The 17,571-nt window shown below is 47.6% G+C and overlaps 1 protein-coding gene across 4 annotated transcripts in view; it reads left to right on the top strand.

Annotated features, from left to right (window-relative positions):
* Positions 1-17,571, top strand: part of LOC129843056 (transmembrane protein 198-B-like) — a 53,255-nt gene that overhangs the window by 31,930 nt on the left and 3,754 nt on the right. For all 4 annotated transcript variants that reach the window (XM_055911805.1, XM_055911804.1, XM_055911806.1 and 1 more), the window contains 3 exons: positions 5,621-5,856; positions 6,922-7,115; positions 8,773-8,918. In XM_055911805.1, coding sequence (XP_055767780.1) covers positions 5,621-5,856; positions 6,922-7,115; positions 8,773-8,918 — 576 coding nt within the window. The remainder of the gene's footprint in view (positions 1-5,620; positions 5,857-6,921; positions 7,116-8,772; positions 8,919-17,571) is intronic.

The raw sequence follows: 17,571 nt of genomic DNA, 5'->3' as shown, positions 1-17,571 counted from the left end.
TGCAGAGTACAGCTTCCCTCTCCCAACCCACTCAGCACTGCAGAGTACAGCTTCCCTCTCCCAACCCACTCAGCACTGCAGAGTACAGCTTCCCTCTCCCAACCCACTCAGCACTGCAGAATACAGCTTCCCTCTCCCAACCCACTCAGCACTGCAGAGTACAGCTTCCCTCTCCCAACCCACTCAGCACTGCAGAGTACAGCTTCCCTCTCCCAACCCACTCAGCACTGCAGAGTACAGCTTCCCTCTCCAACCCACTAAGCCCTGCAGAGTACAGCTTCCCTCTCCAACCCACTCAGCACTGCAGAGTACAGCTTCCCTCCACAACCCATAATGCACTGCAAAGTACAGCTTCCCTCTCCAACCCACTCAGCACTGCAGAGTACAGCTTCCCTCTCCAACCCACTCAGCACTGCAGAGTACAGCTTCCCTCTCCAACCCACTCAGCACTGCAGAGTACAGCTTCCCTCTCCAACCCACTCAGCACTGCAGAGTACAGCTTCCCTCTCCCAACCCACTCAGCACTGCAGAGTACAGCTTCCCTCTCCCAACCCACTCAGCACTGCAGAGTACAGCTTCCCTCTCCAACCCACTCAGCACTGCAGAGTACAGCTTCCCTCTCCAACCCACTCAGCACTGCAGAGTACAGCTTCCCTCTCCCAACCCACTCAGCACTGCAGAGTACAGCTTCCCTCTCCCAACCCACTCAGCACTGCAGAGTACAGCTTCCCTCTCCCAACCCACTCAGCACTGCAGAGTACAGCTTCCCTCTCCAACCCACTCAGCACTGCAGAGTACAGCTTCCCTCTCCAACCCACTCAGCACTGCAGAGTACAGCTTCCCTCTCCAACCCACTCAGCACTGCAGAGTACAGCTTCCCTCTCCAACCCACAATGCACTGCAGAGTACAGCTTCCCTCTATTCTCTTCTCTCTCTCATCTGATCTCCTGTCTCGCCACTGGCCTGTCTCTTTAGCTCTCAGCGGGACCGTAAAGGTCAGAGAGAGTCAATGCATCCCAAATCTATTCCCTATATAGTGCACTACTTTAGGCCAGAGTCCTATGGAACCCTATTCCCTATTTAGTGCACTACTTTAGACCAGAGCCCTATGGAACCCTATTCCCTATTTAGTGCACTACTTTAGACCAGAGCCCTAGGGCACCCTATTCCCTATATAGTGCACTACTTTAGGCCAGAGTCCTATGGAACCCTATTCCCTATTTAGTGCACTACTTTAGACCAGAGCCCTATGGAACCCTATTCCCTATTTAGTGCACTACTTTAGGCCAGAGTCCTATGGAACCCTATTCCCTATGGAGTGCACTACTTTAGGCCAGAGTCCTATGGAACCCTATTCCCTATTTAGTGCACTACTTTAGGCCAGAGTCCTATGGAACCCTATTCCCTATTTAGTGCACTACTTTAGACCAGAGCCCTATGGAACCCTATTCCCTATTTAGTGCACTACTTTAGGCCAGAGTCCTATGGAACCCTATTCCCTATGGAGTGCACTACTTTAGGCCAGAGTCCTATGGACCCCTATTCCCTTTTTAGTGCACTACTTTAGACCAGAGTCCTATGGAACCCTATTCCCTATTTAGTGCACTACTTTAGGCCAGAGTCCTATGGAACCCTATTCCCTATTTAGTGCACTACTTTAGGCCAGAGTCCTATGGAACCCTATTCCCTTTTTAGTGCACTACTTTAGGCCAGAGTCCTATGGAACCCTATTCCCTATTTAGTGCACTACTTTAGACCAGAGCCCTAGGGCACCCTATTCCCTATTTAGTGCACTACTTTAGGCCAGAGTCCTATGGAACCCTATTCCCTATTTAGTGCACTACTTTAGACCAGAGCCCTAGGGCACCCTATTCCCTATTTAGTGCACTACTTTAGGCCAGAGTCCTATGGAACCCTATTCCCTATTTAGTGCACTACTTTAGACCAGAGCCCTATGGCACCCTATTCCCTATTTAGTGCACTGCTTTAGGCCAGAGCCCTATGGAACCCTATTCCCTATGGAGTGCACTACTTTAGGCCAGAGTCCTATGGAACCCTATTCCCTATATAGTGCACTACTTTAGACCAGAGCCCTATGGAACCCTATTCCCTATATATAGTGCACTATTTTAGACCAGGGCCCTATGGCACCCTATTCCCTATATATAGTGCACTACTTTAGACCAGAGCCCTATGGCACCCTATTCCCTATATATAGTGCACTACTTTAGACCAGAGCCCTATGGCACCCTATTCCCTATATATAGTGCACTACTTTAGACCAGAGTCCTATATAACCCTATTCCCTATATATAGTGCACTACTTTAGACCAGAGTCCTATATAACCCTATTCCCTATATATAGTGCACTACTTTAGACCAGAGTCCTATGGAACCCTATTCCCTATTTAGTGCACTACTTTGAGCAGGGCCCAATGGGCTTGATGTTTGGCTCAGACTAGTTATTAAAACTATTGGCTAGTCAGACCTTTCGTACTGTTCCAGCTGGCTGATAGCCATCGTTACTTAGGTGGTGTAAAGCACAGAGGATTTAGACTCACATTTACTGACCGATACTTCCTCAATTCCCGAGTTGGAAAACGACGCCGGGCTACTAGATGTCCATGGCTAGTTGAAGGTGGTTCGTTCCAATTTGAAAATGCTCCTTTATTAAATCAATATCCAACAATGGAATCCAACAATGGTGTATGACCGCCATCTTGTCTATTTAAAATATGATCTAATTGATTGAGAAAGGTGGGGTGTCCACCCCAAAGTGCTGCGTGTCATGTCATCTCTAACCTGTCCGTCTGTCTCCTGTTTGCCCTGTGGGCTTTAACCTGTCTCCTCTCTCTTTCTCTCTCTCTCTCTCTCTCTCTCTCCCTCCCTCTCCCTCTCCCTCTCCCTCTCCCTCTAACTCTCCCTCTCCCTCTAACTCTCCCTCTCCCTCCCTCTCTCTCTCTCTCGCTCTCTGTCTTGCTCTCTCTCTGTCTCGCTCTCTCTCTCTCTCTCTCTCTCTGTCTCTCTGTCTGTCTCTGTGTCTGTCTCTCTCTATCTCTCTCTCTCTCTCAATTCAATTCAATTCAATTCAAGGGGCTTTATTGGCATGGGAAACATGTGTTAACATTGCCAAAGCAAGTGAGGTAGATATTATACAAAAGTGAAATAAACAATACAAATTAACAGTAAACATTACACATACAGAAGTTTCAAAACAATAAAGACATTACAAATGTTATATTATATATATACAGTGTTGTAACAATGTACAAATGGTCAAAGCACACAAGTTAAAATAAATAAGCATAAATATGGGTTGTATTTACAATGGTGTTTGTTCTTCACTGGTTGCCCTTTTCTTGTGGCAACAGGTCACAAATCTTGCTGCTGTGATGGCACACTGTGTAATTTCTCCCAGTAGATATGGGAGTTTATCAAAATTGGATTTGTTTTCAAATTCTTTGTGGATCTGTGTAATCTGATAGAAATATGTCTCTCTAATATGGTCATACATTGGGCAGGAGATTAGGAAGTGCAGCTCAGTTTCCACCTCATTTTGTGGGCAGTGTGCACATAGCCTGTCTTCTCTTGAGAGCCATGTCTGCCTACGGCGGCCTTTCTCAATAGCAAGGCTATGCTCACTGAGTCTGTACATAGTCAAAGCTTTCCTTAAGTTTGGGTCAGTCACAGTGGTCAGGTATTCTGCCACTGTGTACTCTCTGTTTAGGGCCAAATAGCATTCTAGTTTGCTCTGTTTTTTTGTTAATTCTTTCCAATGTGTCAAGTAATTATCTTTTTGTTTTCTCATGATTTGGTTGGGTCTAATTGTGCTGTTGTCCTGGGGCTCTGTGGGGTGTGCTTGTGTTTGTGAACAGAGCCCTAGGACCAGCTTGCTTAGGGGACTCTTCTCCAGGTTCATCTCTCTGTAGGTGATGGCTTTGTTATGGAAGGTTTGGGAATCGCTTCCTTTTAGGTGGTTGTAGAATTTAACGGCTCTTTTCTGGATTTTGATAATTAGTGGGTATCGGCCTAATTCTGCTCTGCGTGCATTATTTGGTGTTCTACGTTGTACACAGAGGATATTTTTGCAGAATTCTGCATGCAGAATCTCAATTTGGTGTTTGTCCCATTTTGTGAAATCTTGGTTGGTGAGCGGACCCCATACCTCACAACCATAAAGGGCAATGGGCTCTATGACTGATTCAAGTATTTTTAGCCAGATCCTAATTTGTATGTTGAAATTTATGTTCCTTTTGATGGCATAGAATGCCCTTCTTGCCTTGTCTCTCAGATCATTCACAGCTTTGTGGAAGTTACCTGTGGTGCTGATGTTTAGGCCGAGGTATGTATAGTTTTTTGTGTGCTCTAGGGCAACGATGTCTAGATGGAATTTGTGGTCCTGGTGACTGGACCTTTTTTGGAACACCATTATTTTGGTCTTACTGAGATTTACTGTCAGGGCCCAGGTCTGACAGAATCTGTGCAGAAGATCTAGGTGCTGCTGTAGGCCCTCCTTGGTTGGTGACATAAGCACCAGATCATCAGCAAACAGTAGACATTTGACTTCGGATTCTAGTAGGGTGAGACCGGGTGCTGCAGACTGTTCTAGTGCCCGCGCCAATTCGTTGATATATATGTTGAAGACGGTGGGGCTTAAACTGCATCACTGTCTCACCCCACGACCCTGTGTGAAGAAATGTGTGTGTTTTTTGCCAATTTTAACCGCACACTTGTTATTTGTGTACATGGATTTTATAATGTCTTATGTTTTACCCCCAACACCACTTTCCATCAATTTGTATAGCAGACCCTCATGCCAAATTGAGTCGAAGGCTTTTTTGAAATCAACAAAGCATGAGAAGACTTTGCCTTTGTTTTGGTTTGTTTGGTTGTCAATTAGGGTGTGTAGGGTGAATACATGGTCTGTTGTACGGTAATTTGGTAAAAAGCCAATTTGACATTTGCTCAGTACATTGTTTTCATTGAGGAAATGTACGAGTCTGCTGTTAATGATAATGCAGAGGATTTTCCCAAGGTTACTGTTGACGCATATTCCACATATATATATTCTCTCTCTCTCTCTGTCTCTGTCTCTGTCTCTGTCTCTGTCTCTGTCTCTCTCTCTCTCTCTCTCCTCTCTCTCTCCTCTCCCCTCTCTCTCTCTCTCTCCTCTCCTGGTTACCGTTGTTTCAAGGCTGTGATGTTCTCTAACCTGTCTCCTCTCTCTCTCTCTCTCTCTCTCTCTCTCTCTCTCTCTCTCTCTCTCTCTCTCTTCTCTCTCTTCTCTCCTCTCCTCATCAGGTTACCGTTGTTTCAAGGCTGTGATGTTCTCTAACCTGTATCCTGTCTCTCTCTCTCCTCTCCAGGTTACCGTTGTTTCAAGGCTGTGATGTTCTCTAACCTGTCTCCTGTCTCTCTCTCTCTCTCCTCTCCAGGTTACTGTTGCTTCAAGACTGTGATGTTCCTAACCTGTCTCTCTCGCTCTCCTCTCCAGGTTATCGTTGTTTCAAGGCGGTGATGTTCCTAACCTGTCTCTCTCTCTCTCCTCTCCAGGTTATCGTTGTTTCAAGGCGGTGATGTTCTCTAACCTGTCTCCTCTCTCTCCTCCTCTCCTCTCCAGGTTATCGTTGCTTCAAGGCGGTGATGTTCCTAACAGGCTTGATGTTTGGCTCTGTCATCATCTTTCTGCTGTGTTATAAGGAGCGTGTTCTGGACACCCAGCTGAGCGTGGAGGCATCGGTGGGCATCGGCCTGGGCATCGGTACCCTCTGTGGCCTGGTCACCATGCTGGTGCGCTCCGTGGGACTCTTCATGGTGGGGCTGTTGCTGGGATTACTGCTGGGCATCGCCTCACTGGTAAGAATCATTTAGAAAAATAATAATAACATGTTTAGATTGAATTTAGATCTAGGAACAGGTCTAGGATCAGGTTTAGGATGATCAGGTCTGGGATCAGGTCTAGGATCAAGTCTGGGATCAGGTCTGGGATGATCAGGTCTAGGATCAGGTCTAGGACCAGCTCTAGGATCAGGCCTGGGATGATCAGGTCTAGGATCAGGTCTAGGATCAGGTCTAGGATCAGGTCTAGGATCAGGTCTGGGATGATCAGGTCTAGGATCAGGTCTAGGACCAGCTCTAGGATCAGGCCTGGGATGATCAGGTCTAGGATCAGGTCTAGGATCAAGTCTGGGATCAGATCTAGGATCAGTTCTAGGATCAGGTTTAGGATCAAGTCTGGGATCAGATCTAGGATCAGGTCTAGGACCAGCTCTAGGATCAGGCCTGGGATGATCAGGTCTAGGATCAGGTCTAGGATCAAGTCTGGGATCAGATCTAGGATCAGTTCTAGGATCAAGTCTGGGATCAGATCTAGGATCAGGTCTAGGACCAGCTCTAGGATCAGGCCTGGGATGATCAGGTCTAGGATCAGGTCTAGGATCAGGTCTAGGATCAGGTCTAGGATCAGGTCTCCAGCTCCCGGACCATATGATATTGTTCTTTATGATTTAAACGGCTAAACTGATCCTAGATCAGCACTCCTTCTCTGAAGGAGTCAACATGGGCCAGCATCCCTGTGGAGTCAACATGGGCCAGCATCCCTGTGGAGTCAACATGGGCCAGCATCCCTGTGGAGTCAACATGGGGCCAGCATCCCTGTGGAGTCAACATGGGCCAGCATCCCTGTGGAGTCAACATGGGCCAGCATCCCTGTTGGAAACGGTTTCAACACCTTGTAGAGTCCATGTCCCGATGAATTGAGGCCGTTCTGATGGCAAAAGGGGGTGCAACTCATTATTAGGAAGGTGTTCCTAATGTTTTGTAAACTCAGTGTATTCACGTTACCCCTAATCAAATGTAAAGTTTCCTTATGGGGACAATAAGGTTAATTCGGGTTGATTGTTTGGTTGAATCTCCATGCAGGTGGTAATGGGGGAGTTCCACCACCCCCGGACGGTGTGGGTGCCCCTGGGCGTGTTGTTGGGGTCAGGCATGCTGTTCGCCGTCCTCACCCTCCAATGGCAGCGCTTCTTCACCACCCTCTCCACCGCTGTGTTTGGCTCGGCTGTCATCACCGTCACTGTGGACTACTTCCTCGAGCTGTTCGCTCTGGTCAGGTGTGTTGGTGTTGTAGTTAGGGGGCTCTCCTCTCCTCATCTCCTCCTCTCCCCTCTCCTCCTCTCCTCCTCTCCTCTCCTCTCCCCTCTCCCCCTCTCCTCACCTCTCTCCTCCTCTCCCCTCTCCTCCTCTCCTCTCCCCTCTCCCCTCTCCTCCTCTCCTCTCCTCACCTCTCCCCTCTCCCCTCTCCTCCTCTCCTCTCCCCTCACCTCTCCCCTCTCCTCCTCTCCTCACCACCCCTCCTCTCCTACTCTCCTCACAACTCTCCTCACCACTCCCCTCTCCTCACCCCTCTTCTCCTCCTCTCGTCCTCCCCTCTCCTCACCCTTCCTCTTCTCCTCTCCATACCCCTCCTCTCCCCTCTCCTCACCCTTCCTCTTCTCCTCTCCTCACCCCTCCTCTCCCCTCTCCTCCTCTCCGTACCCCTCCTCTCCCCTCTCCTCACCCCTCATCTCCCCTCCCTTCCTTTCTCCTCCTCACCCCTCCTCACCGCTCCCCTCCTCTTCTCTTCTCTCCTCTGTTGCTCAGCTGGTAGAGCAAGGCCACCCATCTGAAAATGTATTCAAATTTTTGCACGCACTACTGGAACTAACACTAACATTACTGTAAAATAACATTACAGTAAGATAACATTACTGTAAGTGGCTTTGGGGAAAATAAGTGTCTGCTAAAGAGCATATATTAAACGTCTGTGGTTTGATTTCCAAGATTTCAGAAGTTGCATTACAGTAAGATAACACTACTGTAAAATAGCATTACAGTAAGATAACGCTACTGTAAAATAGCATTACAGTAAGATAACACTACTGTAAAATAGCATTACAGTAAGATAACGCTACTGTAAAATAGCATTACAGTAAGATAGCGCTACTGTAAAATAGCATTACAGTAAGATCACACTACTGTAAAATAGCATTACAGTAAGATCACACTACTGTAAAATAGCATTACAGTAAGATAACGCTACTGTAAAATAGCATTACAGTAAGATAACACTACTGTAAAATAGCATTACAGTAAGATCACACTACTGTAAAATAGCATTACAGTAAGATCACACTACTGTAAAATAGCATTACAGTAAGATCACACTACTGTAAAATAGCATTACAGTAAGATCACACTACTGTAAAATAGCATTACAGTAAGATAACACTACTGTAAAATAGCATTACAGTAAGATAACGCTACTGTAAAATAGCATTACAGTAAGATAACACTACTGTAAAATAGCATTACAGTAAGATAACACTACTGTAAAATAGCATTACAGTAAGATAACGCTACTGTAAGTGGCTTCCAAGATTTCCAAGATTTCAGAAGTTGTCTGGACCACTGAAGGAGTCTGCTTAGTTCTAGGATTGTGAAAGAAAGTTCAGCTTTTTTTTTGAAGGGAGAATAAACTGCCGTCTTAAACATTCTTATATAATTATAGGTAAATACATATTATAAACCGGGTAGTTTGGGTCCTGGATGCTGATTGGCTGACACAGCATTTCAACCTTGTGTATATCAGACAATATACCATGTGTATGATGCAAAAAATGCATGTTTATTGTTCTATTTATGTTGGTAACCAGTTTAAAATAGCCATAAGGTCCCTCGGGGGTTTGCCAACATACCACACCCCCTTCTTATTCCTTGACTCTGTTACAGATACATGTCGGAGAGGATCAAGGTGGCTCCGCCCCTTCCTCTCTGCTGGTTCACCTGGGTCGTCATGGGGCTGTGGCCTGTCCTGGCATTGCTGGGGGTCCTCATCCAATGGAAGGTAACCGCCGAGGGATATTCACACACTGAGGGTGAGTCTGATCCCTGACCTTTAACCCTAACAGAGGGATACTCACACACTGAAGGTGAGTCTGATCCCTGACCTTTAACCCTAATAGAGGGATACTCACACACTGAGGGTGAGTCTGATCCCTGACCTTTAACCCTAACAGAGGGATACTCACACACTGAGGGTGAGTCTGATCCCTGCCCTTTAACCCTAATAGAGGGATACTCACACACTGAGGGTGAGTCTGATCCCTGACCTTTAACCCTAACAGAGGGATACTCACACACTGAAGGTGAGTCTGATCCCTGACCTTTAACCCTAACAGAGGGATACTCACACACTGAAGGTGAGTCTGATCCCTGACCTTTAACCCTAACAGAGGGATACTCACACACTGAAGGTGAGTCTGATCCCTGACCTTTAACCCTAACAGAGGGATACTCACACACTGAGGGTGAGTCTGATCCCTGACCTTTAACCCTAACAGAGGGATACTCACACACTGAGGGTGAGTCTGATCCCTGACCTTTAACCCTAACAGAGGGATACTCACACACTGAGGGTGAGTCTGATCCCTGACCTTTAACCCTAACAGAGGGATACTCACACACTGAGGGTGAGTCTGATCCCTGACCTTTAACCCTAACAGAGGGATACTCACACACTGAGGGTGAGTGATAGATCTGGTGTGGTCTTGCCAGCTGTGGTCTTTGTCATATCAAGTTTCAAGTCAAGTCCTAGACATGATTAAAGTAACTGTCCAGTGTTTCCAGATTTCCATGAAATTTGACCTATAATTATTTACAATATGAGTGAAAGAGTTATCCTCACAAAAAATTAGTTTACCAAAAGCAGCTTTTCTGTGTTGGAATGGTGTGGGCGTACCCCAACAACATTAAAAATATTAATGCGAGTAGACCGCTGATTGGCCAGTTCCTCCTCTATGCTCTAGACCACTGATTGGCCAGCTCATCCTCTACGCTCTAGACCACTGATTGGCCAGCTCATCCTCTACGCTCTAGACCACTGATTGGCCAGCTCATCCTCTACGCTCTAGACCACTGATTGGCCAGCTCATCCTCTACGCTCTAGACCACTGATTGGCCAGCTCATCCTACTCAGGAGTAGCACATCATCCTCAAAGAGGAAATCGTTTTTTTTAAATGGTCTCTGTGAGATAGAAGTTTGAGGTGGGGTTTTTTTTTAAAGTTTTTTTTTTCTTCTGCCATTCATGCAATGGCCAAAAATACGAGCATAGGATGAGTCAGAAACATTATTTTTGGTATGAGTTAACAGAATGTTAACTTTTAAACGTAAGCTTTTGACTGGGCAGTTACTTTAAGCCAAATCCAACACTACAAACCAATGGCGTCAGGACTAGGCTTAATCTGAGTCTAACTGGCCTGTAGTGTGATTTCTGCGTGTGGGAGTGTATTTTGTATTTTATTAAGGATACCCATTAGCTGCTCTTCCTGGGAGTCCAGCAAAATTAAAGCAGTTTATACCATTTAAAAAACATTACAATACATTCACAGATTTCATGACACACTGTGTGTCCTCAGGCCCCTACTCCACCACTACCACATATCTACAGTACTAAATCCACGTATGTTATCATGTGTATGTGTGTGTGTGTATAGTGCGTATGTTATCATGTGTGTGTATACATGTGTCTGTGCCTATGTTTGTGTTGCTTCACAGTCCCTGCTGTTCCATAAGGTGTTTTATCTGTTTGTTTAAATCTGATTCTACTGCTGCATCAGTTACCTGATGTGGAATAGAGTTCCATGTAGTCATGGCTCTATGTAGTACTGTGTGCCTACCATAGTCTTTTCTGGGCTTGGGGACTGTGAAGAGACCTCTGGTGGCATGTCTTGTGGGGTATGCATGGGTGTCCGAGCTGTGTGTCAGTAGTTTAAACCGACAGCTCAGTGCAATCAACATGTCAATACCTCTCATAAATACAAGCAGCGATGAAGTCAATCTCTCCTCTACTTTGAGCCAGGAGAGATTGACATGCATAATATTAATATTAGACTCTGTGTCGGTCCAAGGGCCAGCCGTGCTGCCCTGTTCTGAGGCAATTGTAATTTTCCTAAAATCCCTTATTGTGGCACTTTTTTTTCCCTTTTTTTTTTTTTTTTTTGTCATTTAGCAGACGCTCTTATCCAGAGCGACTTACAGTAGAGTGCATACATTTTATTACATTTTTTTTTTTTACATTTCATTACATTTTACATACTGAGACAAGGATACCCCTACCGGCCAAACCCTCCCTAACCCGGACGACGCTATGCCAATTGTGCGTCGCCCCACGGACCTCCCGGTTGCGACCGGCTGCGACAGAGCCTGGGCGCGAACCCAGCCCAGCCTGGGCGCGAACCCAGAGACTCTGGTGGCGCAGCTAGCACTGCGATGCTGTGCCCTAGACCACTGCGCCACCCGGGAGGCCCGGGAGGCACTTGACCACATGACTGAACAGTAGTCCAGGTGCGACAAAACTAGGGCCTGTAGGACCTGCCTTAATATCCACATTATTTATTACAAGATTTAGTTGAGGTTTAGTGAATGATTTGTGCCAAATATAATGCTTTTAGTTAATTAATTATTTAGGACTAAGTTATTCCTTGCCACCCACTCTGAAACTAACTACAACTCTTTGTTAAGTGTTGCAGTCATTTCAGTCGCTGTAGTAGCTAACGTGTATAGTGTTGAGTCATCCGCATACAGAGACACTCTGGCTTTACTCAAAGCTAGTGGCATGTCATTAGTAAAGATTGAAAAAAGTAAGGGGCCTAGACAGCTGCCCTGGGGAATTCCTGCTTCTAACTGGATTATGTTGGAGAGGCTTCCATTAAAGAACACCCTCTGTGTTCTGTTAGACAGGTAACTCTTTATCCACAATATAGCAATGGGGTGTAAAGCCATAACACACACGTTTTTTCCAGCAACAGACTATGATCGGTAATGTCAAAATCTGCACTCAAGTCTAACAAAGGTTGGAGGGTAGGCTATATACCACCACAGAATCAACGGTTTCATAGAACGAGGTTCTACATGTAATTATGCTTTAACAGGAAGTCACACATTTAATGTGATTAAACGGTGAACATTGTGATGGCTTGTGATCAAAGCATGTGCTCTAAATCAAGAGAAGGAAGGACACTTTGACTGTGGTGCTGTGGTTGGAATCTGGTGGTTGTCATAGTAACAACCTGTGGACCCCTCCTCCCCACTCTCCCAAGATTATACGTTTTGATTGCAGGGAAGAGGGTGAAGGGGGGGGGGGGGGGGGGGGGGGGGGGGCAGAGGGATGAGGGGGGGGGGGCAGCAAGGAGGTCAAGGTGGGGTAGGGAGGTCAAGGGGGCAGGGACAGGATGGGAGAGGCAATGAGTTATAGAGAGGGGGGTTAGAGGGGTTAAGAGACCGGGTGAGGAAGAGAGGAGGGTTAGAGTGGGTAAGAGAAAGGGAGAAGCAGAGAGGAGGGTAAAGAGAGATGAGGGGGTGAGAGACAGGGAGAGGAAAAGAGGAGAGTAAAGAGGGGTGAGAGAAAGGGAGAAGCAGAGAGGAGGGTAAAGAGGGTTGAGATACAAGGAGAGGCGGAGAGGAGAGTAAAAAGAGATGAGATCGGGTGAGAAGTGGTGAGAGACAAGGAGAGAAAGAGAGGAGGGTAAAGAGGACATCATTAAGTGGAGATAATGACAGATGGTGACTCTACCTCTGGCTGTATGTGGACTGTTGAGGCACAAAATAGAGAGAGAGCAGCAGATATGACACAAATTCTAATGATAATGAACAGGGAACAGTAGCTTTAGTCCTGTTGATAATGAACAGGGAACAGTAATATTAGTCCTGCTGATAATGAACAGTAATATTAGTCCTGCTGATAATGAACAGAGAACAGTAATATTAGTCCTGCTGATAATGAACAGAGAACAGTAATATTAGTCCTGTTGATAATGAACAGGGAACAGTATTATTAGTCCTGTTGATAATGAACAGGGAACAGTAATATTAGTCCTGTTGATAATGAACAGTAATATTAGTCCTGTTGATAATGAACAGTAATATTAGTCCTGTTGATAATGAACAGTAATATTAGTCCTGTTGATAATGAACAGTAATATTAGTCCTGTTGATAATGAACAGTAATATTAGTCCTGTTGATAATGAACAGTAATATTAGTCCTGTTGATAATGAACAGGGAACAGTATTATTAATCATGTGCTTCTTGGAGGAGGGTGTCAAAACATTGTAGGAGTCTGTTTGTGCTGCAGCACAATGTGTTGTCGTTTGCAGTATCCCCAGACATCGCAGTATCCCCAGAGGGAGGCTGTATGAATGATGCAGTATCCCCAGAGGGAGGCTGTAATGATGATGCAGTATCCCCAGAGGGAGGCTGTAATGATGATGCAGTATCCCCAGAGGGAGGCTGTATGAATGATGCAGTATCCCCAGAGGGAGGCTGTAATGATGATGCAGTATCCCCAGAGGGAGGCTGTATGAATGATGCCGTATCCCCAGAGGGAGGCTGTATGAATGATGCCGTATCCCCAGAGGGAGGCTGTATGAATGATGCAGTATCCCCAGAGGGAGGCTGTAATGATGATGCAGTATCCCCAGAGGGAGGCTGTAATGATGATGTAGTATCCCCAGAGGGAGGCTGTATGAATGATGCAGTATCCCCAGAGGGAGGCTGTATGAATGATGCAGTATCCCCAGAGGGAGGCTGTATGAATGATGCAGTATCCCCAGAGGGAGGCTGTAATGATGATGCAGTATCCCCAGACATCGCAGTATCCCCAGAGGGAGGCTGTAATGATGATGCAGTATCCCCAGAGGGAGGCTGTATGAATGATGCAGTATCCCCAGAGGGAGGCTGTAATGATGATGCAGTATCCCCAGAGGGAGGCTGTAATGATGATGCAGTATCCCCAGAGGGAGGCTGTATGAATGATGCAGTATCCCCAGAGGGAGGCTGTAATGATGATGCAGTATCCCCAGAGGGAGGCTGTATGAATGATGCAGTATCCCCAGAGGGAGGCTGTATGAATGATGCAGTATCCCCAGAGGGAGGCTGTAATGATGATGCAGTATCCCCAGAGGGAGGCTGTATGAATGATGCAGTATCCCCAGAGGGAGGCTGTATGAATGATGCAGTATCCCCAGAGGGAGGCTGTATGAATGATGCAGTATCCCCAGAGGGAGGCTGTAATGATGATGCAGTATCCCCAGAGGGAGGCTGTATGAATGATGCAGTATCCCCAGAGGGAGGCTGTATGAATGATGCAGTATCCCCAGAGGGAGGCTGTATGAATGATGCAGTATCCCCAGAGGGAGGCTGTATGAATGATGCAGTATCCCCAGAGGGAGGCTGTATGAATGATGCAGTATCCCCAGAGGGAGGCTGTATGAATGATGCAGTATCCCCAGAGGGAGGCTGTATGATTGATGGAAGACAAGGTTTTCAGAAGACTGTCAGTCTCTTCCTCTGGATGCTGTATGAATGGGGGACTGTGCTATTTGTGCTGTTGGATGGAAGATGAGGAGGTTTCAGACTGTCTTTATTTATCTCTCTTCCTCTCTGTCTGTTTCTTATCCCAACCCCTCTCTCGCTCTCTCTCTCTCTACCCTTCATCTCTCTACCCTTCATCTCTCTCTCTCTCTCGCTCTCTCTCTCTCTACCCTTCATCTCTCTACCCTTCATCTCTCTCTCTCTCTCTCTCTACCCTTCGTCTCTGTCATTCTCTCTCTGCCCTCCCTCTCTCATCCTCTCCTCCTCTCAATTCAATTCAATTCAATCCAAGGGGCTTTATTGGCATGGGAAACATGTGTTAACATTGCCAAAGCAAGTGAGGTAGACAATACACAAAAGTGAAACAAACAAAACGAATTAACAGTAAACATTACACATACAGAAGTTTCAAAACAATAAAGACATTACAAATGTTATATTAAATATATACAGTGTTGTAACAATGTACAAATGGTTAAAGCACACAAGTTAAAATAAGTAAGCATAAATATGGGTTGTATTTACAATGGTGTTTGTTTTTCACTGGTTGCCCTTTTCTTGTGGCAACAGGTCACAAATCTTGCTGCTGTGATGGCACACTGTGGAATTTCACCCAGTAGATATGAGAGTTTATCAAAATTGGATTTGTTTTCGAATTCTTTGTGGATCTGTGTGATCTGAGGGAAATATGTGTCTCTAATATGGTCATACATTGGGCAGGAGGTTAGGAAGTGCAGCTCGGTTTCCTCTCTCTCTCTCTCTCTCTCTCTCTCTCTCTCTCTGCCCTCCCTCTCTCATCTTCTCCTCCTCTCTCTCTCTCTCTCTCTCTCTCTCTCTGCCCTCCCTCTCTCATCCTCTCCTCCTGTCTCTCTCTCTCTACCCTTCATCTCTCTCATTCTATCTCTGCCCTCCCTCTCTCATCCTCTCCTCCTGTCTCTCTCTCTCTGCCCTCCCTCTCTCATCCTCTCCTCCTGTCTCTCTCTCTCTGCCCTCCCTCTCTCATCCTCTCCTCCTGTCTCTCTCTCTCTACCCTTCATCTCTCTCATTCTATCTCTGCCCTCCCTCTCTCATCCTCTCCTCCTGTCTCTCTCTCTCTGCCCTCCCTCTCTCATCCTCTCCTCCTGTCTCTCTCTCTCTGCCCTCCCTCTCTCATCCTCTCCTCCTGTCTCTCTCTCTCTACCCTTCATCTCTCTCATTCTCTCTCTGCCCTCCCTCTCTCATCCTCTCCTCCTGTCTCTCTCTCTCTGCCCTCCCTCTCTCTTCCTCTCCTCCTGTCTCTCTCTCTCTCTGCCCTCCCTCTCTCATCCTCTCCTCCTGTCTCTCTCTCTCTCTGCCCTCCCTCTCTCATCCTCTCCTCCTGTCTCTCTCTCTCTCTGCCCTCCCTCTCTCATCCTCTCCTCCTGTCTCTCTCTCTCTGCCCTCCCTTTCTCATCCTCTCCTCCTGTTTCTCTCTCTCTGCCCTCAATCTCTCATCCTCTCCTCCTGTCTCTCTCTCTCTACCCTTCATCTCTCTCATTCTCTCCTCCTGTCTCTCTCTCTCTGCCCTCCCTCTCTCATCCTCTCCTCCTGTCTCTCTCTCTGCCCTCCCTCTCTCATCCTCTCCTCTCTCTCTCTCTCTCTACCCTCCCTCTCTCATCCTCTCCTCCTGTCTCTCTCTCTGCCCTCCCTCTCTCATCCTCTCCTCCTGTCTCTCTCTCTGCCCTCCCTCTCTCATCCTCTCCTCCTGTCTCTCTCTCTGCCCTCCCTCTCTCATCCTCTCCTCCTGTCTCTCTCTCTCTCTCGCTCTGCCCTCCCTCTCTCATCCTCTCCTCCTGTCTCTCTCTCTCTCTCTGCCCTCCCTCTCTCATCCTCTCCTCCTGTCTCTCTCTCTCTCTGCCCTCCCTCTCTCATCCTCTCCTCCTGTCTCTCTCTCTCTCTGCCCTCCCTCTCTCATCCTCTCCTCCTGTCTCTCTCTCTCTGCCCTCCCTCTCTCATCCTCTCCTCCTGTCTCTCTCTCTCTGCCCTCCCTCTCTCATCCTCTCCTCCTCTCTCTCTCGCTCTGCCCTCCCTCTCTCATCCTCTCCTCCTGTCTCTCTCTCTGCCCTCCCTCTCTCATCCTCTCCTCCTGTCTCTCTCTCTCTCTGCCCTCCCTCTCTCATCCTCTCCTCCTGTCTCTCTCTCTCTCTGCCCTCCCTCTCTCATCCTCTCCTCCTGTCTCTCTCTCTCTCTCTCTCTCTCTCTCTGCCCCCCCTCTCTCATCCTCTCCTCCTGTCTCTCTCTCTCTCTGCCCTCCCTCTCTCATCCTCTCCTCCTGTCTCTCTCTCTCTCTGCCCTCCCTCTCTCATCCTCTCCTCCTGTATCTCTCTCTCTGCCCTCCCTCTCTCATCCTCTCCTCCTGTCTCTCTCTCTCTGCCCTCCCTCTCTCATCCTCTCCTCCTGTCTCTCTCTCTCTGCCCTCCCTCTCTCATCCTCTCCTCCTGTCTCTCTCTCTGCCCTCCCTCTCTCATCCTCTCCTCCTGTCTCTCTCTCTCTCTCGCTCTGCCCTCCCTCTCTCATCCTCTCCTCCTGTCTCTCTCTCTCTGCCCTCCCTCTCTCATCCTCTCCTCCTGTCTCTCTCTCTCTGCCCTCCCTCTCTCATCCTCTCCTCCTCTCTCTCTCTCTCTGCCCTCCCTCTCTCATCCTCTCCTCCTGTCTCTCTCTCTCTCTGCCCTCCCTCTCTCATCCTCTCCTCCTGTCTCTCTCTCTCTGCCCTCCCTCTTTCATCCTCTCCTCCTGTCTCTCTCTCTCTCTGCCCTCCCTCTCTCATCCTCTCCTCCTGTCTCTCTCTCTCTCTGCCCTCCCTCTCTCATCCTCTCCTCCTGTCTCTCTCTCTCTCTCTCTCTCTCTGCCCTCCCTCTCTCATCCTCTCCTCCTGTCTCTCTCTCTCTCTGCCCTCCCTCTCTCATCCTCTCCTCCTGTCTCTCTCTCTCTCTGCCCTCCCTCTCTCATCCTCTCCTCCTGTATCTCTCTCTCTGCCCTCACTCTCTCATCCTCTCCTCCTGTCTCTCTCTCTCTGCCCTCCCTCTCTCATCCTCTCCTCCTGTCTCTCTCTCTCTGCCCTCCCTCTCTCATCCTCTCCTCCTGTCTCTCTCTCTGCCCTCCCTCTCTCATCCTCTCCTCCTGTCTCTCTCTGCCCTCCCT

The sequence above is a fragment of the Salvelinus fontinalis genome, unplaced genomic scaffold (genome assembly GCF_029448725.1).
Source record: "Salvelinus fontinalis isolate EN_2023a unplaced genomic scaffold, ASM2944872v1 scaffold_0096, whole genome shotgun sequence".
Lineage (NCBI taxonomy): Eukaryota > Metazoa > Chordata > Actinopteri > Salmoniformes > Salmonidae > Salvelinus > Salvelinus fontinalis.
Note: the sequence above shows the minus strand (reverse complement) of the source record. Positions and strands in the feature narration are given on the sequence as shown.